The following is a 27,654-nucleotide window of genomic DNA, read 5'->3' on the forward strand; positions in this document are numbered from 1 at the left end:
GACAAACATTTAACGAAATGCAAATGAAATCAAGATAAACACAAAACATGCAGAAAGTATTATTATTTATTTGCTACATATTTTAACTGTTTGAAGTATAAGAAATTATTTTACTTTCATCATATTTACCAATCACATTGGAATCTTTTTTAAATCATATAATGCATCATTTTCATGCCCTTCACTTAGTTATTTTGTACATTTCATTTTTAATGTATTATACTGAACAAAATTCAACTATGCTTCAAGCATCAAAGAAAACTACTGATTTCTTTTAATGTATATTTTTTGGCAGTTCAACAACAATATGAATACTATTTAATATTTCGCTCTAGCGAAAGCTCTTGTAACGCTCACAAATCATATTCAAACTTTATTTATTCAATTCTCAGGTATAGATTAGCTGTCGATGTGAAATTTTTGTTCTTAATTTCGTTAACTCGTTAAAATGAAAGATGGAGCAGCTTAGTTTGCAGGGAAGAAAGCATTCTCGAGGACCTTAGCAAAATAAATACAAAAGACATTCGCAAGCTGAGCATCTGGAACACGCAAACAAAGCTGCGCATTGAAGCAGTCAACAGTTCATTGAACTTATCGAATTTATTGGTTCTCGATCTGTCGCATGTGGCACGCCTTGAACTTATCGATGGAGGCTTCTCCAATTTCCCCCCAACTAATGGAGATCAACATAAGTGGCTGTGGCTTGGATCAGCTGCTGAACTCGCACTTTGCCAACGATTCGGTGCTCAATGCGATCGACGCACGTTATAATAAATTCACTGCTCTGATTTGTTTAACAAATTCCCAAATTTGGTTTTTGCTTTTTCGATCACAATGCTCTGAGTCATTTGGAGCTGCCGAACATGCCGCATCTGAAAATGTTGTACCTTGGGCAAAATAACTTGACTGATTTCAACCTGGGCAATTGTTCGAACTTGCAGCAACTCACTCTAAACGAAAATCATCTCACTCAGGTAAGTTGCAACAGTAAAGGGCTTTTAGAATTTTAAAGCTCTTCTCAGCTGCTTTTTTGGGCTACTGAGCAACTTTTTATACCCGCTACCCATAGGGTAGAAGGGTATTATAACTTTGTGCCGACAGGAAATGTATGAAACAGTTAGAAGGAGGCATCTCCGACCCTATAAAGTATATATATTCTTGATCAGCGTCAACAGCCGAGACGATCAAGCCATGTCCGTCTGTGTGTCTGTCCGTCTGTCCGTATGAAACACTGGATCTCAGAGACTATAAGAGATAGAGCTATAATTTTTTCGACAGCATTTGTTTGTTTGCAAGCATATCAAGTTTGTTACAAATTTTTGCCACGCCCACTTCCGCCCCCCGCAAATCAAAAAAATCGAATAAGCGCATTAATAATTAAAGCTAGATCTGCGAATTTTGGTGTATACAATAATATCTATAGTATTATTATTATTATAAGTCCTAAAAATTTGATTGCGATCAGATTAAAATTTTCGAAGTTATTAAGAAATACTTGTGTATGGGCAAAAACGCCTACTTACTGGGGGGTCTTAGTTGCTTTATCCGACAATTTGGTATATTGTGGCGTCGATGGTATATTTTTAACGTGGTACTATATCGATATACCAAATAAACCATTTGGTGTATTTTTAGCATTTCTGTAGTATTTTCGGTATATTTTGATAAAATTACTGCAATATTTTGTTTTTATTCAAAATAGGTAGTGGGTATCTCACTGTCGAGCACACTCGACTGTAGCTTTCTAACTTGTTATTTATATTAATTTGTATTCACAATTATTGTATTTAAGTAATATTATTTATGTATGTATGTGTAATATCATAATTAGTTGTATATTTCATTAATCATCCAAACTATATATGTATACATATATATGTTCCCTAGTTTAGTAAATTGTTTAATTGATTGTTCTGTTTAATTTTGGCTTCTGTAGAGCCAGCCAGTCAGAATTATAATTAATGAAAAAGAAAACAGATTAATAGATTAATTCGTATCGGAACAAGTTTTTGTTTTTACAATGCCTATGTTTTATTATGTTGATAACCTCTCTTGACTATATAGACTATCTCTTCCGACGCACAAAAACCGGTAATCGCAATATGCGAACTTTATTTACTTTGCTTATTCAATGAAGCTCTCTTCAGTTATAGATGAACTATCGCAAACAAATGTCGTTCTTAAATTTGTCAATTCTCTGGCTCATCTGCTGTGTTGCCACTGCTGACACACAAACTTGTGAGATAGAAAATATAGATCCCTATATTAACTTAAAATGTCAGGAATTAAGCAGTCTCGAGGACATAGTCGATTTCCCCACAACAAATCTTCGCAAGTTGGAAATCACAAACACGCAAACAAAGCTAACCATTGGAGCAGCGAACAGTTCACTGAACATGCCGCAATTTCCGACCCTCGATCTGTCGCATGTGCCACGCCTTGAACTTCTCTATGAAGGTTTCTCCAATCTTCCCAAACTGTTTGAGATCAACATCTCTGGTTGTGGAGTAGAACAACTGCTGGGTTTGGGAGTTCCACGCCAGTGACAATAAGCTTAGTGTTCTCAAAAAAGATTTCCTCAGCAAACTTCCCAATTTGTTTTATGCTTATTTCGCAAACAATTCTCTGAGTCATGTAGAGTTGCCATACATGGAATATCTAACTTTCTTAGACCTTAGTCATAATAACTTGACAACCTTCAACATCACCTTTGGCAATTGTCCATCCTTGGGAGCCCTCTACCTCAACAACAATAATCTCACTCAGGTAATTTACTGCAAGAAATTTGTCATGTGTCGTTTAAAATATTCAAGATCTTCTGTTTTTATTCTGTAATGAAGTTCCAGATTACACTCCCTGCAGAAATTGTGAACTCATCAGTAGAGAAGGTATTTTCACTGAAAGCATTGGATCTCTCAAACAACAGCATAAGTGAGCTTATCGAAAACCAATTCGAATTGTTGGGTGGACTCCAGTTGCTGAATTTATCTGGCAATAAAATTGCCGTTTTGAAGAGTGGTCACTTCGCAGGTCTGACTTCGTTGCGTTATTTGCGTTTGCAGTCAAACGGTAAATTGGAACTAAGTGAACATACCTTTGAAGCACTCAAGCAACTGGCGATGCTTGACTTGTCATACAATGGTCTCGAAAGTTTGGATCCTAATCTCTTCGGATACAAACAGATGGACACGCAAGGACTTTATGAGTACTTGCCAATGGCTCACATGCGATGGCTTAATCTAAATGGCAATAAACTCCAGCAGCTGGACTCTAGAACCTTTGAGAAATTGCCATTTTTGGAAGAGCTGTGTCTGAGCAACAATGCATTGCGTGTGCTTCCCGAAGGCCTGTTTGTTCCCATACAAAATCTGAAGGTGCTGGACATGCGTCGCAATCAATTGACAGAGATTAGCAGCGATATTCTAAAGAGTCTAAACAACGCCAAGGATCTGCTTATCAACTATAATCAGCTGACAACTCTGCCCGACTTGAATGGGACGCTGCCTCAATTGCAACGTATGGGCATTGATGGGAATCCGTGGGAACGTGCCTCTTTTGCCCCATTGGAGCAATGGCTGATCGCAAGAAAGATACAGTATCTGACAGATGACTACTACTTTTAGAGCAACGATTAGAAACAACGCCTCTGATTTTGATGAGTTTAAATAGTTTCAATCAGTCGGTGGAGCAATTTGTCGCAACAGACTGATGATGCTGATAATGATGAAATTAATAATGGAACTAAGCTATTCACTCTAAATATTTCTCTTTCAAGACTTTCTTTCAATAATTTATTCGATAACAAAAATGTACACTTGCCAGTTAAATAAATCTCCTAAGTAATAATTCCCTTAAAAATTCTAAACTTTACTTTGGGTTTACTAGGTTTTTTCCATTAGCACGAACTTGGTCTCCGACATACAAAAAATTCTTATTATACTTACATAATAAGGGTCTCCTTTTATATGTAGTACTTTAGCAATATACCAAATATAACATTTGGTATATGTTGGTATACTAATTTGGTATATTTGCAAATTAATACCACAATGTTTTGCTTTCTTAAAAAAATGGGTAGTAAGTATCTCACAGTCGAGTACACTCGACTGTAGCTAATATTATATTTAGTTAAATTACGCATTGGGGAAAGTATGATTTCGGACAATGTCTAAGCTTTGGCATGTTGATAGCCTCTGTCTTGACTTTATAGACAAACGCTATCTCTTATGACGCCCAAGAACAGGGACTCGCATTAAACGAACTTTACTTACTTTGTATATTTAAGAAAGCCCTCTTCAGTTATAGATTAACTGTCGCTCTGAAATGTCGCTTTTAAATTTTTCGATTCTTTGTCTAATGTGCTTTGTTGTCACTGATGCAAAACCTTCATGTTGGATACCAAAAGGCCAGTTCATGAGCTTAAAATGCGAGGAATTGAGTATCTTCACGGAGATAAGCAGTGTTCTTCATTTACCCACAAGGAACCTTCAGCAGCTAACTATTCAAAGCTGGGGAACAAAGCTAACCATTGGAGCAGCCAACAGTTCTGTGAACATGCCGAGATTGTGGTTCCTCAATCTGTCCGCCGTGTCACGTCTTGAACTTCTCAGTGAAGGCTTCTCCAAATACCCCAATCTGACTGATATCGACATCACTGGGTGTGGCTTAGAACAACTGCTAGACTCGCACTTTGCCATCGATTCCATGGTGCACTTGATGAAGGCAAATCAAAACAAGTTTAGTTCTCTATCGAAGAATTTGTTTAGCAAACTTCCCCGTTTGCAAAAAGGCCTATTTCAACCATAATGGTTTGAGTCATCTGGAATTGCCGCATATGCCAAATCTTAGATACTTGGATCTTCGAGATAATAAGTTAACTGATTTCAACCTTAACAATTGTCCACGTTTGGAGCATCTCGACCTCAACGGTAATCAACTCACTGAGGTAAGTTCCATCATGTTTATCATGTGTCGTTTACAATATTAAAGCTCTACTCTTTCTGCTTTGCAATAAAGTTTCAGATTACACCACCTGCAGAAGGTTTTAAGTCATCGACTAAAAAGCAATTTCCATTGCGATTATTGGATCTCGCATTGAACAAGATAAGTGTGCTTCGCGAAAACCATTTCGAATTGCTGGGTGAACTTGAAATACTGGATTTATCTGACAATAAATTCACCACCCTGAAGAGTGCTCACTTATCAGGTCTGACTTCCTTACGCCATTTGAGTTTGGAATCAAACTACAACATGGAGCTAAAAGGACACATTTTTGAAGCCCTCGAGCAACTGGAGACGCTTGACTTGTCCTATATTGGTCTCAAAAATCTGGATCCGCATCTCTTCGGCTACAAGCCGGTGAACAAACAAGGACTTTATGAGCACTTGCAAATGGCTCACATGCGACAGCTTATACTAGAAGGAAATAAACTTCAGCATCTGGACCCTAGAGTCTTTGAGAAATTGTCATTTTTTGGATACACTCTTCCTCGCCCGTAATGCATTGCGTGTGCTTCCCGCGGGCCTGTTTGCCCCAATCCGAAATCTGAAGGTGCTGGATGTGCGTCACAATAAATTAACAGAGATTAGCAGAGATCTTCTTGAGACTATAAGCAACATCACGACTTTGCATATTGACTATAATCAGTAACAGGTAGAAGGAAGCATCTCCGACCCTATAAAGTATATATATTCTTGATCAGCGTCAACAGCCGAGACGATCTAGCCATGTCCATCTGTCCGTCTGTCCGTCCGTCCGTATGAAACATTAGATCTCAGAGACTATAAGAGATGCAGCTATAATTTATGTTATGTTTGCACGCAGATCAAGTTTGTTTCAAATTTTTGCCACTCCCACTTCCGCCCCCGCAAATCAAAAGAAATTGAATAACAAGCGTAATTTTAAAGCTAGAGTTACGAATTTTGGTATATACAATAACTGCTATAGTAGTTATGATTGGTTGCGATCAGCTAAAAATTGTGGAAGTTATTAAAGAAATACTTTTGTAGTAGTATTAGTATTTTCGGTATATTTTGAAAATAATACCGCAATATTTTGTTTTTATTCAAAATGGGTAGTGGGTATCTCACAGTCGAGCACACTCGACTCTAGCTTTCTTGTTATTCTTAATATTAAATTTAATTCAATTACGCATCGAGGAAAGTATGATTTCGGACAATGTCTAAGCTTTGGCATGTTGATAACCTCTCTCTTGACTTTATAGACAAACGCTATCTCTTACGACGCCCAAGAACCGGACTCGCATTATGCGAACTTTATTTACTTTGCTTATTCAACGAAGCTCTCTTCAGTTAGAGATGAACTGTCGCAAATAAATGTCGTTCTTAAATTTATCGATTCTCTGGCTCATCTGCTGTGTTGCCACTGCTGCAACACAAACTTGTCAGATAGAAGATTCAAAGTTCTACAGCTTAAAATGCCAGGAATTAAGCAGTCTCGAGGAGATAAACGATTTCCCCACAACAAATCTTATCGAGTTAAAAATCATAAACACGCAAACGAAGCTAACTATTGGAACAGTGAACAGTTCACTGATGTAACGGCGCTTGAAGCTAATGCGAATTAGATACGGCCTAAAAGTATTCAATTTTTCTTGTCAGCTAAAGTTCTTCCTAAAAGTATGCCATTTTATTAGCAAGGGAAAAATCTTTCAAAACGATCCTAAAAGTATACAAATGTAATTTCAAACTTACGCTCGAGTAGCTTTTTGTTGTCTGCAATAAGGGCGAAGCTTTGAGTGCATCAGCTGCACTGGAAAGCTGAGCTTTAAGTTGTGTATCAGCTGCACTGAAAAACTCAGCTTTGACGTTTCGTCAGCTGCACTAAGAAAAAGCTTGCTTTGACGTTTCGCTCGCTGCACCGCGCATGCTAAGCCAGCTTAAGCTGGGCTGGTTCCGGTCAAAGCACTTTTCTGGTGACCGGCAGCGTGCATAGACGCATATTGGTTGAGCGCCATATTTGCCGCCGAACTATCGGCCAGCGAAGGGCCAGTGAGCGACACCGTCGACTTCTTTCTTCCGAGCAGAGCGCCTTATTGCGCCGGCGTAGCGCCAAGGCATCTGCTCGAACTGCCAGCGCAGCACCCCTGCGCATCGTCTTCTTGTCCAGGATTTGCACCTGTAACCACATCTCATCACCAGCATCTTTAGCATCTTCAGCTCATCTCATCTTTACTCATCTTCTCATCAGCGACTAGTTCGCGTATATAAAACATAGTGTGTGTGTGTTAAAAGTGATATGAGAAATTAAAACCAAATTTGAAAAGTTAAAAATGAAGCGCTACATTGTTTAAAAATAAAAATAGTAAAATAATATGAAGGATTAAAACTCAGCAGTGTAGCGCCGCTCAGCACAAGTTAAAATAAAACATGTTAAGAAAAATTTAGTATTGCAAAAATTGCACAAAAATATTGAAAATTAAATTATGTTAAAACTTAAACTGAATACGTGACAAATTAAAAGAAGAATTAAAAGAAAAAGAATTCGAAAAGTTTGAAAGAAAATGATGTGCTACACTGTTTGAGATTAAATAGAAAAAATGTAAAAGATTAAAATTTAACAGTGTAGCGCCGATCAGCACAAATTATAAAAAAAAAAAAATTTTATTTGAATTTAGTGGTGCTGAGTTGCAAAAATTGCAAAAAAAATTGAAAAGTAAATCATGTTGAATTTTGAAAGAAAAATGCACACGAAGACAAAGAAGTTAAAAGTTTAAAAAATATTTAAAAATTAAAAAGTTCACTTGTTCACAAGAATATTTAAAAATTCAAATAAAAACAAGAAAAACAAGAAATTAAAAAAGCAAAAGTAAATGGTAACAGTTTAAAATTTGCAACAGAATAAAAAGCAAAGCGCAGCTAAATTGTATAATTTTAAAATTATTTAAAAATGAAAAGTAAGTAATACTGTTTTCAAGAATTAAAATGAATTAAATAGTTGAGTTAAAGCATAATCGTGACCAAGTTTACAAGTATACATTAAAAGAAATGTTGTTCAATAAATTAAATTATATTAAGTTAAAACAATGAATGATAGAAATTTTAAAATCAGTGCCAATTTGAAAAAAAAACAACATACACAAATTAAAACGTACGCAATTATATCGCGAATGTACAACAAGTGTTTTGGTGAAAATTTTATTTATTATTATTTTATAATATTATTATTTATTTTTATCGCCGGAGATCGATCGCCGCCGCAGGAGTTCTGTTGGTGAGTTTGTTTATTTCGAAAACACATATTATCACTTTCAATTTCATTCGCTATGTACCACCACGAAATAGAATTTAAAAGAGCATACGAAAAAATCAAATTATTAAGTATTATAAAAAAAAAATGTTTAAATAGAATTTACAAAAGAAAAACAAATCTTTACATTGGATAAAACAAAGCACTGAAATTAAAACACATATATAGATTTAAAAACAAACTATTATAATATTGCAACTGTCCTCATATAATATTATTATAGATTTTATACAATTTATTTTCTTGTTATAATGCATTACTACTTATCTTTTATTATTAATTAAATTGTATTAACCATGAAATAATTCTGTCCTTATTTAGCCGAAACAAGCCATTGACTCCACTGAAGTAGGGGTCGAAGGGATCACCAGAGCCATGCTCTGATGCAGTGATCTTAGGTTGGGAGGGGACTTCATCACTTAACAGCTGTGATGACCTACCTCAATTCTCGCTCTCTCTTTCTCTTTCTCTCTCTCTCTCTCTCTCTCTCTCTCTCTCTCTCTCTATTCTCTCTCACTTTCTCTCTCTTTCTGTCTTTGTTTTTTTGTATTTTCGATACATTTTTGAATTTTTCTTTCTCTTTCCGGCTAGTTTTCTAGCAATCCCTTCTTCGTGGCAGCACGCTCAATTTCGGATCTTAAATTAATAATAATGAGCAGCGAAGAAAGGGCTATCGGTATAAGCAAGACCACCACCCCCAAAGCCGACGAGCTAGAGCCGGACTCTAAAGCGTGCCCCGCAAATACCGATAGCCCTGTCGCCTAGTGCTTCTTCTGGTTGCACGTTACACTGAATATGCCGCGATTGTCGTTCCTCGATCTGTCGCATGTGCCACGCCTTGAACTTCTCAGTGAAGGCTTCTCCAATCTTCCCTATCTGTTGCATCTCAACATTTCCGGCTGTGGGGTGGAACAACTGCTGGCCTCGCACTTTCCTACCGTTTGCCCGATAATAGAGCTCGACGCCAGCGATAATAAGCTTAGTGTTCTCACAAAGGATTTGCTTAGCAAATTTTCCAAATTGATTTTTGCTGTTTTCGCAAATAATTCATTGACTCATGTAGAAGTGCCATACATGCGATCTTTAGGTATCTTAGACCTTAGTCATAACAACTTGACAACCTTCAACATCACCTTGGGCAATTGTCCGTACTTGAAAAAGCTGTACCTCAACAAGAATAAGCTCACTCAGGTAATTTTCAACAAGAAAATTGTCATGTGACGCCCAAAATATTAAAACTCTACTGTTTTTTGTTCTGTAATGAAGTTCCAGATTACACTCCCTGCAGAAGTAGTTGACTCATCAGTAGAGAAGGTACTTAGACTGAAAAAATTGGATCTCTCAAATAATCGAAAACCAATTCGAATTGCTTAGTGAACTTGAAATACTGGAGTTATCTGGCAATAGAATCACCACTCTGAAGAGTGCTCACTTCGCTGGTCTGACTTCTTTACGCCATTTGCATTTGGCGTCAAACTACAACATGGAGCTAATAGGACACACTTTTGAGGCCCTCGAGCAACTGGAGACGCTTGACTTGTCCCACATTTTTCTCGAAAATCTGAGTCCGCATCTCTTCGGATTCAAACAGGTGAACAAGAAAGGTCGCTATAAATATTTGCCAATGGTTCACATGCGTAAGCTTTCTCTAACGGGCAATATGCTCCAGCATCTGCACCCGAGAACTTTTAAAAAATTGCCCTTTTTGGATACACTCTTGCTATCCCGTAATGCATTGCGTGTGCTTCCCGCGGGCCTTTTTTGTTCCAATCCGAAATCTGAGGATGCTTGATGTGGGTCAAAATCAATTGATGAAGATAAGTAGAGATCTTCTGGAGGCTCTAAGCAAAATCATGGTTCTACAAATTGACTATAATCAGCTGTCTTCTCTACCCGACTTGAATGGGACTCTGCCCAATTTGGTGCGTATGGACGTCGAGGGAAATCCCTGGCAATGCGACCTCTTTGCCCAAACGGAGCGTTGGCTAATCTCAAGAAAAATAGCATATATAAAGCATGACTATGACTGCATTTGAGTATTGTGTGTTAACTAAGTTCGTCGATAGACATGAAGGAATGAATTTCCAATGTTTTTAAATATTTGATTGTGAAATAGTAAAGTTAAGAGTGTGTATATTTCAAATGCTGCAATTACTAACAAAATTTATATTGTATATTGTGAAACAACAATATTTAAGACAAAAAATAAAAATAAAATCAAAATAAACACAAAACATGCAGAATATATTACTATTTGTTTGTTACATATTTTAACTGTTTGAAGTATAAGAAATTATTTTACTTTAATCATATTCACCAATCACATTGGATTCTTCTTTAAATCATACAATGCATCTCCATGATGAATTTTCATGCCCTTCACTTAGTTATTTTGCATATTTAATTTATAATTATTATAAATAAATTATAATTAGTTGAACTTTTTATTGGGTTTTTTATCACCATTTTCTGAAATCCAAATAAATTAAAATGCATTGTTCCTTGATAGAATGCCGCTTGTTAATCCAATATTTCCTTACACCGGAAAGTAGGCAACAATTTTTTGGAACATCATAGCTTTTATTATTATATTTTTATTTATATTAATTTATATACACAATTATTGTATTTAGGCTATATTATCTATGCATAGCATAATTAGTTATATATTTCATGAATCATATAAATTACATATGTATGTATATGTATAGTATGTTGCCTAGTTTAATAGATTGTTTATTTGATTGTTCTACCCGAAAGCTATACTTTATAGCGATGGGTTGCTGTACTGTGTTCTGTTTAATTTTGGCTTCTGTAGAACCAACCAGTCGGAATTATAATTAATGAAAGAGAAAGCAGATTAATAGATTAATTCGCATCGAAACAAGTTTTTGTTTTTACAATGCCTATGTTTTATTATGTTGATAACCTCTCTTGACTATATAGACTATCTCTTCCGACGCACAAAAACCGGTAATCGCAATATGCGAACTTTATTTACTTTGCTTATTCAATGAAGCTCTCTTCAGTTATAGATGAACTATCGCAAAGAAATGTCGGTTTTAAATTTGTCAATTCTCTGGCTCATCTGCTGTGTTGCCACTGCTGCAACACAAACTTGTGAGATAGAAAATATAGATCCCTATATTAACTTAAAATGTCAGGAATTGAGCAGTCTCGAGGACGTAGTTGATTTCCCCACAACAAATCTTCGCAAGTTGGAAATCACAAACACGCAAACAAAGCTAACCATTGGAGCGGCGAACAGTTCACTGAACATGCCGCAATTGTCGACCCTCGATCTGTCGCATGTGCCACGCCTTGAACTTCTCAGCGAAGGTTTCTCCAATCTTCCCAAACTGTTTGAGATCAACATCTCTGGTTGTGGAGTAGAACAACTGTTGGCGTCGCACTTTCCCGCCGAATGCTGGGTTTGGGAGTTCCACGCCAGTGACAATAAGCTTAGTGTTCTCACAAAAGATTTCCTCAGCAAAATTCCCAATTTGTTTTATGCTTTTTTCGCAAACAATTCTCTGAGTCATGTAGAGTTGCCATACATGGAATATCTAACTATCTTAGACCTTAGTCATAATAACTTGGCAACCTTCAACATCACCTTTGGCAATTGTCCGAGGTTGATAAACCTCTACCTCAACAACAATAAGCTCACTCAGGTAATTTACAGCAAGAAATTTGTCATGTGTCGTTTAAAATATTCAAGATCTTCTGTTTGTATTCTGTAATAAAGTTTCACATCACACAACCTGTAAAAGTTGTTGCCTCATCAGCAGAGAAGGTACTTAAGCTGGAACAATTGGATCTCTCAAACAACAGTATAAGTGAGCTTATCGAAAACCAATTCGAATTGCTGCGTAACCTTTTAGATCTGAATTTATCTGGCAATCAAATTTCCGTTTTGAAGAGTGCTCACTTCGCAGGTTTGACTTCGTTGCGTTATTTGCATTTGGAGTCAAACGGTAAATTGGAGCTAACAGAACACACCTTTGAAGCACTCAAGCAACTGGCGACGCTTGACTTGTCATACAATGGTCTCGAAAATCTGGATCCTAATCTCTTCGGATACAAACAAATGAACAAGCAAGGACTTTATGAGTACTTGCCAATGGCTTACATGCGAAGGCTTAATCTAAATGGCAATAAACTCCAGCAGCTGGACCCTGGAACCTTTGAGAAATTGCCATTTTTGGAAGAGCTGTGTCTGAGCAACAATGCATTGCGTGTGCTTCCCGAAGGTCTGTTTGTTCCTATACAAAATCTGAAGGTGCTGGACATACGTCACAATCAATTGACAGAGATTAGCAGCGATATTCTGAAGAGTCTAAACAACGCCAAAGTGCTGCTTATCAACTACAATCAACTGACAACTCTGCCCGACTTGAATGGGACGCTGCCCCATTTGCGGTTTATAGGGATTGACGGGAATCCGTGGCAACGTGCCTCTTTTGCCCAATCGGACCAATGGCTAATCACAAGAAAGATACAGTATCTGACAGATGACTACGAGTTTTATAGCAGCAATTAGAAACTAGCCCTCTAACTTTGAGAATTTTATGCGGAACGAGCTGGACGATCGACATGAAGGTTTTATAGATGAGTTTAAATAGCATCAAACAGGCGGTGGAGCAATGTGTCGCAACAGACTGATGATGCTGATAATGATGAAATTAATAATGGAACTAAGCTATTCACTCTAAATTTTTCTCTTTCAAGACTTTCTTTCAATAATTTATTCGATAACAAAAATGTACACTTGCCAGTTAAATAAAGTTCCTAAGTAATAATTTATTTAAACCTTCTAATCATTACTTTGGGTTTACTAGGTTTTTCCATTAGCACGAACTTGGTCTCCGACATGCAGAAAATTCTTATTATACTTACATATTAAGGGTCTTCTTTTAAATGTAGTACCTCAGCAATATACCAAATATTACGTTTGGCAAATATAAACCAAGTAAAGAATTTTTTGGTATATTAATTTGGTATATTTTTAAATCAATACCAAAAATGTTTTGCTTTTATTAAAAATGTGTAGTGGGTATCTCACAGCTGAGCACACTCGACTGTAACTTTCTAACTTGTTATTCTTAATATTAAATTTAATTCAATTACGCATCGAGGAAAGTATGATTTCGGGCAATGTCTAAGCTTTGGAATGTTGATAACCTCTCTCGTGACTTTATAGACAAACGCTATCTCTCATGACGCACAGAAACTGGGACACGGATTATACGAACTTTATTTGCTTTACGTATTCAAACAAGCACTCTTCAGTTATAGATGAACTATCGCAAAGAAATGTCGGTCTTAAATTTGTCAATTCTCTGGCTCATCTGCTGTGTTACTACTGCTGCAACACAAACTTGTGAGATAGAAAATGTAGATTCCTATATTCACTTAAAATGTCATGAATTAAGCAGTCTCGAGGACATAGTTGATTTCCCCACAACAAATCTTCGCATGTTGGAAATCATAAACACGCAAACAAAGCTAACTATTGGAGCAGCGAACAGTTTACTGAACATGCCGCAATTGTCGACCCTCGATCTGTCGCATGTGTCACGCCTTGAACTTCTCAGTGAAGGTTTCTCCAATCTTCCCAAACTGTATGAGATCAACATCTCTGGTTGTGGAGTAGAACAACTGTTGGCCTCGCACTTTCCCGCCGAATGCTGTGTAGAAGAGCTTTACGCCAGTGACAATAAGCTTAGTGTTCTCACAAAGGATTTCTTTAGCAAAGTTCCCAAATTGCTATTTGCTTTTTTCGCAAACAATTCTCTGAGTCATGTAGAGTTGCCATACATGGAATATCTAACTTTCTTAGACCTTAGTCATAATAACTTGACAACCTTCAACATCACCTTTGGCAATTGTCCGAGGTTGATAAACCTCTACCTCAACAACAATAATCTCACTCAGGTAATTTACAGCAAGAAATTTGTCATGTGTCGTTTAAAATATTCAAGATCTTCTGTTTTTATTCTGTAATGAAGTTCCAGATTACACTCCCTGCAGAAATTGTGAACTCATCAGTAGAGAAGGTATTTTCACTGAAAGCATTGGATCTCTCAAACAACAGCATAAGTGAGCTTATCGAAAACCAATTCGAATTGCTGGGTGAACTTGTAATACTCGAGTTATCTGGCAATAAAATTTCCGTTTTGAAGAGTGCTCACTTCGCAGGTTTGACTTCGTTGCGTTATTTGCATTTGGAGTCAAACGGTAAATTGGAGCTAACAGAACACACCTTTGAAGCACTCAAGAAACTCGAGTGGCTTGACTTGTCACACAATGGTCTCGAAAATCTGGATCCTCATCTTTTCGGCTACAAACAGAAGGACTCGCAAGGACTTTATGAGTACTTGCCAATGGCTCACATGCGAAGGCTTAATCTAAATGGCAATAAACTCCAGCAGCTGGACCCTGGAACCTTTGAGAAATTGCCATTTTTGGAAGAGCTGTGTCTGAGCAACAATGCATTGCGTGTGCTTCCCGAAGGCCTGTTTGTTCCTATACAAAATCTGAAGGTGCTGGACATGCGTCACAATCAATTGACAGAGATTAGCAGCGATATTCTGAAGAGTCTAAACAACGCCAAAGATCTGCTTATCAACTATAATCAGCTGACAACTCTGCCCGACTTGAATGGGACGCTGTCTCATTTGCGGTTTATAGGCATTGATGGGAATCCGTGGGAACGTGCCTCTTTTGCCCAATCGGAGCAATGGCTGATCGCAAGAAAGATACGGTATCTGACAGGTGACTACGAGTTTTATAGCAGCGATTAGAAACTACCACTCTGATTTTGATGAGTTTAAATAGTATCAATCAGTCGGTGGAGCAATTTGTCGAAGCAGATGATGATGTTGATAATGATGAAGAATTTATTTGATAACGAAAACATACACACTTGCCAGTTAAATAAATTTTCTAAGTAATAATTCCCTTAAACCTTCTTACTTACTTTGGGCTTAGTAGGGTTTCCCATCAGTACGAACTTGACCTCCGACACATAGATAATTCTTATTATACTTACATAATAAGGGTCTCCTTTTATATGTAATACTTTAGCAATATACCAAATATAACGATTGGTATACTAATTTGGTATATTTTCAAATGAATACCACAATGTTTTGTTTTTTAAAAATGGGTAGTGGGTGCCTCACAGTCGAGTACACTCGACTGTAGCTTTCTTACTTGTTATTCTTAATATTATATTTAATTCAATTACGCATCGGGGAAAGTATGATTTCGGACAATGTCTAAGCTTTGGCATGTTGATAACCTCTCTCTTGACTTTATAGACAAACGCTATCTCTTATGACGCACAAGAACAGGGACTCGCATTAAATGAACTTTATTTACTTTGTGTTTTTAAGAAAGCCCTCTTCAGTTATAGATTAACTGTCGCTCTGAAATGTCGCTTTTAAATTTTTCGATTCTTTGTCTAATGTGCTTTGTTGTCACTGATGCAAAACCTTCATGTTCGATACCAAAAGGCCAGTTCATGAGCTTAAAATGCGAGGAATTGAGTAGCTTCACGGAGATAAGCAGTGTCCTTCATTTACCCACAAGGAACCTTCAGCAGCTAACTATCCAAAGCAGGGATACAAAGCTAACCATTGGAGCAGCCAACAGTTCTGTGAACATGCCGCATTTGTTCCTTCTCGATCTGTCCCACTCGACAGGTCTGGAACTTCTCAGTGAAGGCTTCTCCAAATACCCCAATCTGACTGATATCGACATCACTGGGTGTGGCTTAGAACAACTGCTAGACTCGCACTTTGCCATCGATTCCATGGTGCACTTGCTGAAGGCAGGTCAAAACAAGCTTAGTTCTCTGTCGAAGGATTTGTTTAACAAACTTCCCCGATTGCAAAACGCCTATTTCTACAAAAATGGTTTGAGTCATCTGGAATTGCCGCATATGCCAAATCTTAGATACTTGGATCTTCGAGATAATAAGTTAACTGATTTCAATCTTAACAATTGTCCACGTTTGGAGCATCTCGACCTCAATCATAATCAACTCACTGAGGTAAGTTCCATCATGTTTATCATGTGTCGTTTACAATATTAAAGCTCTATTCTTTCTGCTTTGCAATAAAGTTTCAGATTACACCACCTGCAGAAGGTTTTAACTCACCGACTAAGGAGCAATTTCCATTGCGATTATTGGATCTCTCAAGCAACTACATAAGCGTGCTTCGCGAAAACCATTTCGAATTGCTTGGGAATCTTCAAATACTGATTTTATCTGGCAATAGAATCACCACTCTGAAGAGTGCTCACTTATCAGGTCTGACATCCTTACGCTATTTGCTTTTGGCGTCAAACTACAAAATTGAGCTACAAGAACACACATTTGAAGGCCTCGAGCAACTGGTGACGCTTGACTTGTCCTATATTGGTCTCGAAAATCTGGATCCGCATCTCTTCGGCTACAAGCAGGTGGACAAACAAGGACTTTATGAGTACTTGCCAATGGTTCACATGAGTAGGCTTTCTCTAACGGGCAATAAGCTCCAACATCTGGACCCTAGAACCTTTGAGAAATTGCCTTTTTTGACTACTCTCTTGCTCGACCATAATGCATTTCGTGTGCTTCCCGCGGGCCTGTTTGCCCCAATCCGAAGTTTGAGGATACTTTCTGTGCGTTACAATCAATTGACGAAGATAAGTAGAGATCTTCTGGAGGCTCTAAGCAACATTACGACTCTATTTATTGACAACAATCAGCTGTCTTCTCTACCCGACTTGAATGGGACGCTGCCCAATTTGGAGGTTCTGGCCATCGGGAGAAATCCCTGGCAATGCGACCTCTTTGCCCAAACGGAACGTTGGCTGATCTCAAGAAAAATACCATATATAACAGATGATATTGGCAGCGAAAAGCCCATCTGCATTTGAGAATTGTGTGTGATGAAAGGTCGTCGATAGACATGAAGGTGTTATGTATGAATTTCCAATGTTTTTATATAGTTAATTCTGTAATATCAAAATTAAGAGTTTATATACATATTTTAAATGCTGCCATTACTTACAAATTTATATTGTATACATAAATGACATACATGTATATTTTTTTATAGTTAACTACTAAAATAACAACATTTAAGACAAAAATTTAACGAAATGCAAAATAAAATCAGGATAAACACAAAACATGCAAAAAATATTATTATTTATTTGTTACATATTTTAACTGTTTGAAGAATAAGAAATTAGTTAATTTTTATCATATTCGCCAATCACATTAGAATCTTTTTAAATCATACAATAATAAATCTTTTAAATAGTCAAACAAGACTTAAAATATATTTTTTTTCTTTAAGCAACGAATAAAAACTACTACTGATTTCTTTTAATGTATATTTTTCGACAAGCCAACAACAAAATGAATAATATTATTCACTCTAGCGAAAACTCTTGTAACGCCCGAAAACCGGATTTGAACTTTATTTAATTTGCGAACTTATCCAACCGATTCTCAGTTATAGATGAGCTTTCGATCTGAAATGTTGTTCTTAAATTCGTTAATTCTCTGCCTCGTCTGTTGTGTTGTTATTTCTGCAACGCGAAATTGCGAGTTAGAAAATGAAAGATGGAACAGCTTAGTTTGCAGGGAAGTAAGCATTCTCGAGGACCTAAGCACAATACTCGTAAGTACAAAAGACATTCGCAAGCTGACAATTTGGAACACGCAAACAAATCTGAGCATTGAAGCAGTCAACAGTTCTCTGAACCTATCGAGTTTATTGATTCTCGATCTGTCGCATGTGGCACGCCTTGAACTTCTCGATGGAGGCTTCTCCAATTTCCCCCAACTAATGGAGATCAACATAAGTGGCTGTGGCTTGGATCAGCTGCTGAACTCGCACTTTGCCAACGATTCGGTGCTCAATGCGATCGACGCACTTTATAATAAATTCACTGCTCTGACAAAGGATTTGTTTAACAAATTCCCCCATTTGGTTTTTGCTTATTTCGCTCATAATGCTCTGTGTCATCTGGAGTTGCCGCACATGCAAGTTCTGAGAGAGCTTTATCTTGGACATAATAAATTAACCGATTTTAACTTTAGTGATTGTCCACGCTTGGAGAAATTCTACCTCAACGACAATCAACTAACACAGGTAAGTTGCATCGTGATATTTGTGAATGAATATTGAAGCTCTACTGAAGTTGTTTTAGCGTATTATCAGTGTCTTTATATACATATTACATGCCCTCTACAAATTTGAGCAACTAGCAAATATTTTGTACTTTAAAAAAAAACTATTAACATATATTAAAGATTTATTTATCATAAGACTTGAAAAAATTTTTGTAGATACTATATAATAGTAATAGAATACTATAAACTATGTTGTTAACAATCTGAGAAATATATCAGCTGAATTTACTACCGGAGAATTTGAAAGTAGATTCGTAAAAGGTTCAGAAAGAGATGTCTTAAAGTTTCCTTAATACTTTAGAGATTTGTTTCGAAACTTATTTAACAGTAAAGTAAAGTATCTGAAATGAATAGCACAAGTAATAGGACATATAAATACCTCAAGCATACCCTCTAAGCTGTATGGCTATATTGCTGAGTAGTTAAACAAGTTTCAACAGTGAAATCACAATTCTTTTGGATTGGCGCGGATACCTTCCAGTCACTGATAAAACTGCGCACTCTAAATCTCTCGAGGAATGCATTGACTTCACTTCCGGCAGATCAACTGAGCAGCAATTCGCATTGCAACAATTGGATCTCTCTCACAACAACATTAAAAACCAATTCGAATTGTTGAGTGGACTCCAGTTGCTGAATTTATCCGGCAATAAAATTGTCGTTTTGAAGAGTGCTCACTTTGCAGGACTTACTTCGTTACGCCATTTGCATTTGCAATTAAACGATAAAATGGAGCTAAGAGGACACACCTTTGCAGCACTCAAGCAACTGGAGGCGCTCGACTTGTCCCACATTGGTCTCGATATTCTCGGTCCACATCTCTTCGGCTACAAACAGGTGGACACGGAAGATGCCTCTGGCTACATGCCAATGGCGCACATGCGTATACTTAATCTAAACGGTAACAAAATCCAGCATCTGCACACTAGAAGTTTTGCGAGGTTGCCCTTTTTAGAAGAGCTCTCGCTGGCCAACAATGCACTGCGTTTACCTCCCATAAGTCTGTTTGCTTCAATGCAACGACTGCAGAAGCTCAATTTGAGTCACAATCAATTGGCAGAGATAAGCAGCGATATTCTGAAGACTCTGAACAACATCACCGATCTGCATATTGACTACAATCAGCTTACATTTCTACCTAATCTGAATGGGACGTTGCCCCATTTGCAGAGTATGACCATAGAAGGCAATCCCTGGCAATGTGCTTGCCTGATGGAATTTAAGGATTGGTTGAGGTCAAGCCAGGTGACATCTCTACAGGATGGAAGCGACGAAAAGCCATTGTGTGTGGAGACAGCTTTGGATTACTGTGATCACAACGTGACGGATGATCGACGTAACGATGCTATGGAAGAGCTGAAGTTTTGGCAAGCAATCGGATGAGTTATCCTTATGACAAAAGTATTCAATTAAATTGTTTTCTTCCAAGACAGATTATATGTTTTGTTTGTATTTAGTTAAACATTTTATGTGGTTGTTTATCCCAATGTGTGTGTTGTTGCTGTTGTTGCTGCGTCTCGCAATTTTGTTTAATTTACAAATTAACAACTAAAACTCGAGTCGTATTTTAAGCGCTCTTGACACGCAAAGCCAAAGCGCTCAAATCGCCAATGCACTTGTTGAGCGTCTCCTTCTCCTGCTGAGGCGAGATGCTGGACAGCACGTTGGCCACAATCCAGTTGACCATGTGCTTCTGGCCGAGACGGCGCTCAACGTGGCGGCATTCCACCTGATAGTCCAAGCGACGCTTCACCTCCGTGTAGACATTCATGGCACGCTCACGGAAGGCAGCCTCCAATTGCAGGGCAATGTTCTCCTTCTTGGCATCCATCAAGAGCAGAGCACCATCGGCGCGCCATTGCTCCTTCTTCTCGGCCTCGATGGCATCAGTCAGGACCTTGAGTTCAGCCTCACGTCCCTGCTTCCATTCGCCTTCAATTTTCTACAGAATACAAAATTGAGTATAAACAATTCAGCAAGTTGGATTGAATTAAATATAAGGACTCACATCGATTTCACCATCAGCCCATTTGGCGACAGCTGGACCAAGTTTCTTCACAGCAATGATGGCCATGATACCCAGCGACAGACCGGAATAGTATTCATGCTCCATCACATAAATCTCCTTGGAGCACAGATAGGTGAGCAGACCCACGCCGAATGTGTAGGGACCGGTGACACCAGTCTTGTTGTAGAAGAACTGGAACCATTCCTCTGGAATGAAACCCAAGCGCACCTTGCCGGGATGTTCAGGGCGCTGACGGCGCTCAACGGCGCCGCTGGCTGGAGAGGCAGCGGCAGCTGCGGTGCGGGTAGCAACCACGCTCAAGGGGCGTTGGGCTGCAAATACAATTAAATGTTCAATTAATATAAACACTACAACATTGCAAAAATTTCTGCACTTCACATTCTTCTTTTGCTCGGTGTGATTACATAAACCACGATGGCTGAATTTGCGGTGCCGTAACAATTTTCACGGTCACAATCCGATGTCTCTGCAGCGCGCGTAGTTGTCGAAAATCGTGCATTTTATTAAAATATGCAGTTTATCACTAATTTTGGTTTTACCTGAAAGCAGTGCGGCTCTTGAGAACATTTTGTAATTATGTTTCGACGAATTTTTTATATGCTACTAAATCGACGTATGGCTCCCCTCGCCAGTGTGGCAGTCAACAAAAGAAAAAAGTATACTACTTTACTTCAAAAAATATACTAAATGCTTCCCCGTTTGAAAAAGATTGTTGTGCATGCTATTTTTACTTACTTCAGATTAAGTTTGTAGTTATATTTTTCTAAAAGACATTAGCTGTAATTTTAAATAGTTTTTGAATCCTCGAAAAGCGAATTAATGAGATTTGCATTTTAATATATATGCGAGGTCACACTGCTCCGTGACCATCGAATCAATCGATACTTCAACGAGTACTCAAAGTGTATACATCAAACTGTACAGTTTGAGATAACAGATTTGAATACTTAACTTACCATTAAATTTTTTAAATTTTTCACTTACTCCTATTATTTAATGGTTCCAATTAGATACCAGATAATTAAAAATTAACAATTCCTTTCTTATTTGTAACTTTACAAGTTTTTATTTATAAAATATGACAATTCGCTAAGTAAATTGTGTCTAAAATAATATGAATCGGCTGTGAAACATTTAGCTTTTTGCATTTTGCAATTGAATACTTGTAACAAAATACTATGTATATTTAAAGACAGCTAACATATTCAGAAATAATATATGTAGGATTTGTGTGATTTGTTTGCTTCGTTTCGTTTGTTTTATGCATAAAGTATTCCGTTTCGTTTGATCAGTTCTCAAAGCTATCTCGTGCAGTTTTCATAAATTAAAATAATAAAAAACATATTGTATAGAGTAAACTGTAAAGCGTGAGCATCTTTGTTTTGTGGGTTTTTCTTTTCTTTTGCTAAACTAACTAAAAATGACTGTCTTGTGCGTAGAATAGAAATAGATAAGGACCTAGAGGGAACATTAATTTACATCGTCGTACAAAATACAAAAATATAGTAATATAAAATAAAGGTGAACGTATAAAAAAATCACTTGCGCGCTATAGTTACTTGTACAGCATATGAAATCAAAAATATGATACGACTATTTACAGCAGTGAACATATTTCGAAACGTAATAATACACGTAGTAGTAGTATACATATAAAGACTAACTATTTTACAAAAACGTTCAACATTGTTCGATCTTTGTTGTTGCTTCTTCAGTATCAGTTTGTTGTTTTTTTTGTTTTCTCTTTTTCAGTTACAAAACGAAATGATTTGGTTCGTCGCCTAACATTTAGAATGTGAATGTGCTCAACGATGAATGATATTGACAAGTTGTTTACAGATGGAATGAACGAACGAACACACTTAAATCTTAAATCGTTGCGCAATCTTCTGTTGAGGAAGATGGTGATGGTGGTGGAGGTGGAGGTGGTGATTGCAGTCCGTTGGCTCATTCAATGACATTGAAGCGTGTTAACAGCTTGTGGTAGAACCAACGCACCACGTGCTGGACACGAGACGCCATCCACACGCAAAGGCTGCCAGTGTGACGCAGTTTGGAAGCGTAGTGCTTGAAGTGATCTGTGTGGTAAAACAGGTTAAGGCAACCAAAAGTACAAAGAACATATAAATAGAAATAGACAGGCGGCAAAACAATAAAGACACATTGTAAAAGGATATAATAGAGTCCAAGGTGGATGACCGCCATTTATATAGGTCACATACGTGAAACCGTCCTTGCCCTTGCCGCGAATATTGTAATAATAAGGCAGAAACGAATGTAGCGTAAATCTAAAAGCGAAAGAACAAACGGAGGGGTGGGTTAATTAGCGCAGGACACGCAAATAAATAACTATAGAATGGTCGGAAGTCGTTGGAGTTGTGTTACCTTCGCTTCTCATAGAAAAATATGGCAGGTTGATTTGTGGTCAGCGTGTGCAGGAAGATTGCCTTAACCGCATGTCTTTCGATTGTTGTTAAATGATTCATCAGTGCGTCCAATAGAAGCGAACCAATGCCATTGCGACGATGCGAACGATGGACACCCAACGATAAGATGTAGCCCACATCGGCTGTGCGTCCCATCGAGTCGGGCAATATGCCTTTGTCCTGCATGGGAAAACCGCTCAGCCTGGTGTAAAAGTCATCATCACTATCACTGATATTGTTGGCTATTACCTCCTTATTGACATATCGATACGGTTTGATTTCGGCAACAATTAAACCAATTATGGCCAGATTATAAACAGCGGCTAGCGCAAAGAAGCGCGTGCTTGAGGTAATATCCTCGTACCATGACAGTGGATAATCGATGGGAAACCATTCTTGACACAGTGTGCGCACCTGTTTGCAAAGTGCAAATTCATCATTATCTATATCTATATCTATATCTATATCTATATCTATATCTATATCTATATCTATATCTATATCTATATAGAATATATTAATACTTACCTCGGTCAAGTCGTCGGGCACCAGGAATCTTAACTGCACATCGTTAATCGAGCAGAGCGGCACATGTTCGCAGTCGCAGTCGACACGGGTGAGAATATCATTGTTGGGCGGAGCGTTGTGTTTATTGTAGCTAACAACACGGACGTAATCACCGAAAGAAACAGCATAGCATACAATATACAATGTGTGTAATGGTTAATTGAAAACTATATTATGATTCAACAATTTGACTTGCATAATGTTGCGACTACGCGTCGTCGACGTTAATAGATAAACAAAAAAGGTCTTCGCGTTAATGCGCGACCCAGCAACAAGCAACCGCAACAACTCTATGTTGATGATACTACTTAAACAACTGTGCTGTCCCCCCAGTGGTTTTTTTTGCTTTTTTTTTGTACTCACAGCGTAAATTGAGCCATGCTATCGACGAAGCTGCTGCTCTGCTGTCGTTGTTTCCAATTAGGGCAATTATTATGTCCATGGGTTGTGGCTGTGCACCACAGGTTAAAGCGCGCTATTTGCTCAAAAGTTGTCCTCTTCTTTTTGGAGCCTAATTGATTTTAATTAAAAATCACAATTTAATACACTTATTGGTAATTTTTTACTTCTTTTGCAACTGCTTCTGCTGCTGCCCTTGTTGTTGTACTACATTTAGTGCCCAGCTGTTGTGCCGCATTCGAAACGCATTTCTTGCTTAATTTTAAAAGTATTTTATAACTTTATTCGATTTGCGTACATTGTTTATTACAAACGACAAACGCGAAAGCCACTGTGATGAGCAGCACAAATTGCAAGTGGCCAAACAGCTGCTGCTTTGACATTCACCCATAAAGCACGCAAGCGTTGCCGTACTGCAGCGTTACCAGCTGGTCGAAAATGAGCGCGCGCAGTTTTAAAATTGCAAAATACTTTCAGAAACGTCTAGTCTGACTAACAGCCTGCGAAGTGCTCGCCACTTGCACTGCTGCCGGTTTGCTGGGATCGTCCATAACGCGCACCACCATCGAACTCTTGGGTCCCGTGCACCAGGTAATGCCATGCTCATCAATCACAAACGTTTCCAGTGTGACTTGAAATTGGCCGCCACTTGAGATGGGCAGCAGAAAACTGCCCGAAAGGAAGTCACGTTGTGGCTTAACGATTTGATTCAGTGTGACGGTATCGTTGTTGGGCAGCTTCACCAGCTCGTTAACCGGCCGCGGCGACATCAGTTGCGACGTCAAACTCAACTGCACCGAGTCAACGCGTCGGAAATGTTTCTGCTGTTTGCTAAAGTGCTGCAACACGCCCTCCACCTTGATGACCAGATTGCTGCCCGACTGCACCAGCACTGGCTCCGTGGCGCTGCGTGGCTGCGGACTCACCGACAGTTTGATCTGTGTCGACTGCAGTATCTGGAAGAAGTAACGCGGCAGACAAAGCGGCGTCTTGGTGATGATTTCAATCAGCGCAATAATCACGTCCAAATGCCGATTACTAATGGTCTTGGCATTCGGCAGCTCCTGCGGTAGATTCTTTTGCATCTGTTCCATGCGCTGACAGCTGGCGGCAAAGTAGCGAGTCTCCGGATGAGTGCCAGTGGTCAGAAACACGGGCGGCTCTGGTGGCGTGGCATAGCAAATGGATTCAATAATGTGCGCAAAGAGTGCACACTGAAATTCGGCGACTTCCAAGAACTCCAGCGTCACATTGTCCGCATCAAACGACGACTTGTAGAGGCGTGCATAAGTCTCCTCGCAGGCCTTCAGAGACTTGACCAGTTTGCGAAGCTGATTGGTGACATGACCGAACTTTTGCAGATAGTCGCGTGAGTTCTGCGCCAAGCTGCCCGCAATCGCAGGCGGCGGCACAATCACCTGGGCATTCTTAACGGTCACAGCCAAGTGCAGTGTCTGCAGAAACTGTGCGCGTATCTTGAGATACTCCAGCTGAAAGCTGCACGGATGCTGAGGCGACGAACACGCACGCATGCTGGCCAACGCCTGTTGATAGAGATTGCTCGCCGACTCCAGACGCTTCATCAGTGGCAACAGCGGCTCGGGCGCCTCTCGTGGTGCATAGTTATCCCGCATATACGCATACTCCAGGCCATAGTTGAGTATGCATTCGGCCTGCGAGATCTGTGCCAGCGCCACCAGAAAGTAGTGCATGTGATCGCTGATCACAATCTGTGAGACCTTCGTGTAGATGTGAGCTGCGACATAATGATGCCCATAGCGACTTGCTGTGCGTGCAATGCGATAAAGCGTCCAGCAATTGACGCGTTCAATGCACAGCTCAAAGCACTGCACCACTTGTTGTGGCAGGTAGCAGCCCATGGTGGTCTGGCAGATCAAGGCGCTGAGTATCTCGACGGTGCGCAGCTGTTGATCGTCGGTTTCGCTTTCCGTGACCTTCTTCAGCTTGTAGAGTATGAGCGGCAGTTGAGCGAGCAAAGGATTCACCTGCAAAAGGAATACTTTTAGTGACTGAAGTATAGTAGGAGTAACCACTCACCTTAAGTGGAGCTGGCTGATCTGTCTCCATGGCTGTGTCGTCATCCATGCCTTCCGCTGTGGAGAACGCATACTTGCGCAGCTGGAAATGTTCGCAGAGTCCGACGAGTGCTTCGCATATCAACTGTGCATTCGCAGGAGGATAAACAACATTATCTCCCAGCGTATTCGATACCAACTCAATAAACTCGGCACCAAACTCGGCATTTGCCTGAGTGATGCGTATGCCATATGTGAGCACACGTCGCAGATCCCTGGTGCACTCTGCCCGTCTTGCTGTGCAGAGCAACACGCCCTCCATGTGCAGATTGACGATCTGCAGTATGTCATCCACCTGTGTCAACTGTTTTTGCGCTCCAAAAGCCACCAAGGCGGAGAGCACAGCCATGGCCTGAGTGGCTGTTGTGTAGTCATCCAATTTGCTGATGCACTGCACGCAGAGGCGCAGCAAAGCTTCGCGATGCTCGAGCAGCAGCTGCTGGCAGGTTAAAGGACATTCACTCAACTTCAGCAGGATGGAGAGAAAGAGAAACTGCTCGGCGCCATTGCGACACAGTTTGAACTTGCTGATGAGTGCGCCAATCGCGGGCTTGGGCCATGCATTTACACTCTGTTTGCCCGCCAGTTCGTTGAAGGAGCGTAGCACTTGGATCCGCACTGGAGTGCGCAGATCCTCCATGAATTCCAGCAGCACATTCAGCTGGCCAGGCACTCCGACCAATGTGCGCGACGACAACTGTGTGAGCGTGTTGATGATGGCCACCACAAAGCTCTGTGCTGGATACTTCGGCAGGAGTTCCAAGCACAATTTGCTGACCAAGGCGGCTGTGTTGGCATCATGATGCATGTGCCGGAGCACGGGAATGAGCAGAAGTTTCATGGGCACTGGCACTTGCAGGGATTCAATCATGTCGGAGATCTTGGCACACATGCTGATGGCAAAGGAACTGGACTGAGCGGCAAAGCAGCTGCTAGCATAGATGGCCGCCTCCACTTCGACGGTGTCGTGGCTATCGAGTGCACGACGTATCGCATGATGCACTTGCGGTTTCTCTGGGATAACGCGTGAGACGGCGCCCAACGTGCGCAGGAGCAGAGCACGTGCCACGGGATCATTCGAATGCATCACCATAAAGATGCGACGCACAAAGTTATCAATGTTCAGGATCTTGTCCAAGTGATTTTCGCTCTGTTGGCAAACACGCAACACCCAGAAACGCAACAGGTTCGAGCCGCTCACAAAGAACTCGGCCAGCTTGATGAACGACGAGTTGATCAGTATGGGGAAGGGATACTTTTCAAAAAGACGTGGAAAGCGCACAATTGCCTCGCATTGGATGCCTTGTTTGGCGCTCCGCAGTCCCTTGTCCAGTTCCATGAGCACGGCATTGGAGTCGTGCTCGTTGTCGTTGAGGAATGATTCGTTGAACATGCTGACGCGTGTGCCCGTTAAATGCGCCATTTTATGCACTTAGTTTACACAATTACTTATTTTATAAAATGAAAACAAAATATAATATGTGTTGTAAACAAAATTGAGAAAAACTAATGCACACCGGCGTCTCATTCAGCTGTGAACGTAAATGCGCACAGCTGACTATCAACAGCGTCTAACGAGACGTTATTACCTAAAAGAACCACCCTGTACATCAGCTGTTTTAAAAATGTCGCGAAATATAATTTTCAAATATATCTTCTTTGTTTCAATT

The 27,654-nt window shown here is 39.4% G+C and overlaps 9 protein-coding genes across 9 annotated transcripts; 6 read left to right on the forward strand and 3 right to left on the reverse strand.

The window, feature by feature from the left end:
• Positions 1-318: 318 nt before the first annotated feature.
• LOC132790548 (platelet glycoprotein V-like) lies at positions 319-3,779 on the forward strand. Its single transcript, XM_060799117.1, has 3 exons — positions 319-974; positions 2,148-2,766; positions 2,841-3,779. The coding sequence occupies exons 2-3, from the start codon at positions 2,650-2,652 to the stop codon at positions 3,621-3,623; spliced, it is 900 nt and encodes a 299-aa protein (XP_060655100.1). The 5' UTR covers positions 319-974; positions 2,148-2,649; the 3' UTR covers positions 3,624-3,779.
• A 634-nt stretch (positions 3,780-4,413) lies between these two features.
• LOC132788310 (protein artichoke-like) lies at positions 4,414-5,499 on the forward strand. The gene is made up of 3 exons (XM_060795642.1): positions 4,414-4,707; positions 4,790-4,945; positions 5,023-5,499. Exons 1-3 carry the CDS (start codon positions 4,414-4,416, stop codon positions 5,497-5,499), a joined length of 927 nt encoding a protein of 308 aa, XP_060651625.1.
• A 3,565-nt stretch (positions 5,500-9,064) lies between these two features.
• LOC132788311 (carboxypeptidase N subunit 2-like) lies at positions 9,065-10,061 on the forward strand. The gene is made up of 2 exons (XM_060795643.1): positions 9,065-9,460; positions 9,693-10,061. The coding sequence occupies exons 1-2, from the start codon at positions 9,065-9,067 to the stop codon at positions 10,059-10,061; spliced, it is 765 nt and encodes a 254-aa protein (XP_060651626.1).
• A 1,257-nt stretch (positions 10,062-11,318) lies between these two features.
• On the forward strand, positions 11,319-13,052 carry LOC132790726 (leucine-rich repeat-containing protein 15-like). Its single transcript, XM_060799370.1, has 2 exons — positions 11,319-11,943; positions 12,018-13,052. The coding sequence occupies exons 1-2, from the start codon at positions 11,323-11,325 to the stop codon at positions 12,810-12,812; spliced, it is 1,416 nt and encodes a 471-aa protein (XP_060655353.1). The 5' UTR covers positions 11,319-11,322; the 3' UTR covers positions 12,813-13,052.
• Positions 13,053-13,580: 528 nt separating this feature from the next.
• On the forward strand, positions 13,581-15,343 carry LOC132790327 (insulin-like growth factor-binding protein complex acid labile subunit). The gene is made up of 2 exons (XM_060798818.1): positions 13,581-14,206; positions 14,281-15,343. The coding sequence occupies exons 1-2, from the start codon at positions 13,586-13,588 to the stop codon at positions 15,073-15,075; spliced, it is 1,416 nt and encodes a 471-aa protein (XP_060654801.1). The 5' UTR covers positions 13,581-13,585; the 3' UTR covers positions 15,076-15,343.
• A 335-nt stretch (positions 15,344-15,678) lies between these two features.
• LOC132788312 (toll-like receptor Tollo) lies at positions 15,679-20,145 on the forward strand. The gene is made up of 4 exons (XM_060795645.1): positions 15,679-16,328; positions 16,400-17,199; positions 17,958-18,426; positions 19,098-20,145. Exons 1-4 carry the CDS (start codon positions 15,708-15,710, stop codon positions 19,848-19,850), a joined length of 2,643 nt encoding a protein of 880 aa, XP_060651628.1. The 5' UTR covers positions 15,679-15,707; the 3' UTR covers positions 19,851-20,145.
• Positions 19,882-21,193, reverse strand: LOC132791240 (ATP synthase subunit b, mitochondrial). Its single transcript, XM_060800079.1, has 3 exons — positions 21,036-21,193; positions 20,476-20,807; positions 19,882-20,409 (listed from the first exon to the last, which is right to left on the reverse strand). Exons 1-3 carry the CDS (start codon positions 21,061-21,063, stop codon positions 20,035-20,037), a joined length of 735 nt encoding a protein of 244 aa, XP_060656062.1. The 5' UTR covers positions 21,064-21,193; the 3' UTR covers positions 19,882-20,034.
• A 652-nt stretch (positions 21,194-21,845) lies between these two features.
• Positions 21,846-24,271, reverse strand: LOC132788679 (N-alpha-acetyltransferase 60). Its single transcript, XM_060796197.1, has 7 exons — positions 24,187-24,271; positions 23,853-24,000; positions 23,451-23,580; positions 23,172-23,336; positions 22,882-23,102; positions 22,674-22,784; positions 21,846-22,576 (listed from the first exon to the last, which is right to left on the reverse strand). The coding sequence occupies exons 1-7, from the start codon at positions 24,269-24,271 to the stop codon at positions 22,444-22,446; spliced, it is 993 nt and encodes a 330-aa protein (XP_060652180.1). The 3' UTR covers positions 21,846-22,443.
• A 90-nt stretch (positions 24,272-24,361) lies between these two features.
• On the reverse strand, positions 24,362-27,596 carry LOC132788676 (integrator complex subunit 7). Its single transcript, XM_060796193.1, has 2 exons — positions 25,947-27,596; positions 24,362-25,894 (listed from the first exon to the last, which is right to left on the reverse strand). The coding sequence occupies exons 1-2, from the start codon at positions 27,405-27,407 to the stop codon at positions 24,362-24,364; spliced, it is 2,994 nt and encodes a 997-aa protein (XP_060652176.1). The 5' UTR covers positions 27,408-27,596.
• Between the last annotated feature and the right edge of the window lie 58 nt (positions 27,597-27,654).

This window comes from Drosophila nasuta, chromosome 3 (assembly GCF_023558535.2).
Source record: "Drosophila nasuta strain 15112-1781.00 chromosome 3, ASM2355853v1, whole genome shotgun sequence".
Classification (NCBI taxonomy): domain Eukaryota; kingdom Metazoa; phylum Arthropoda; class Insecta; order Diptera; family Drosophilidae; genus Drosophila; species Drosophila nasuta.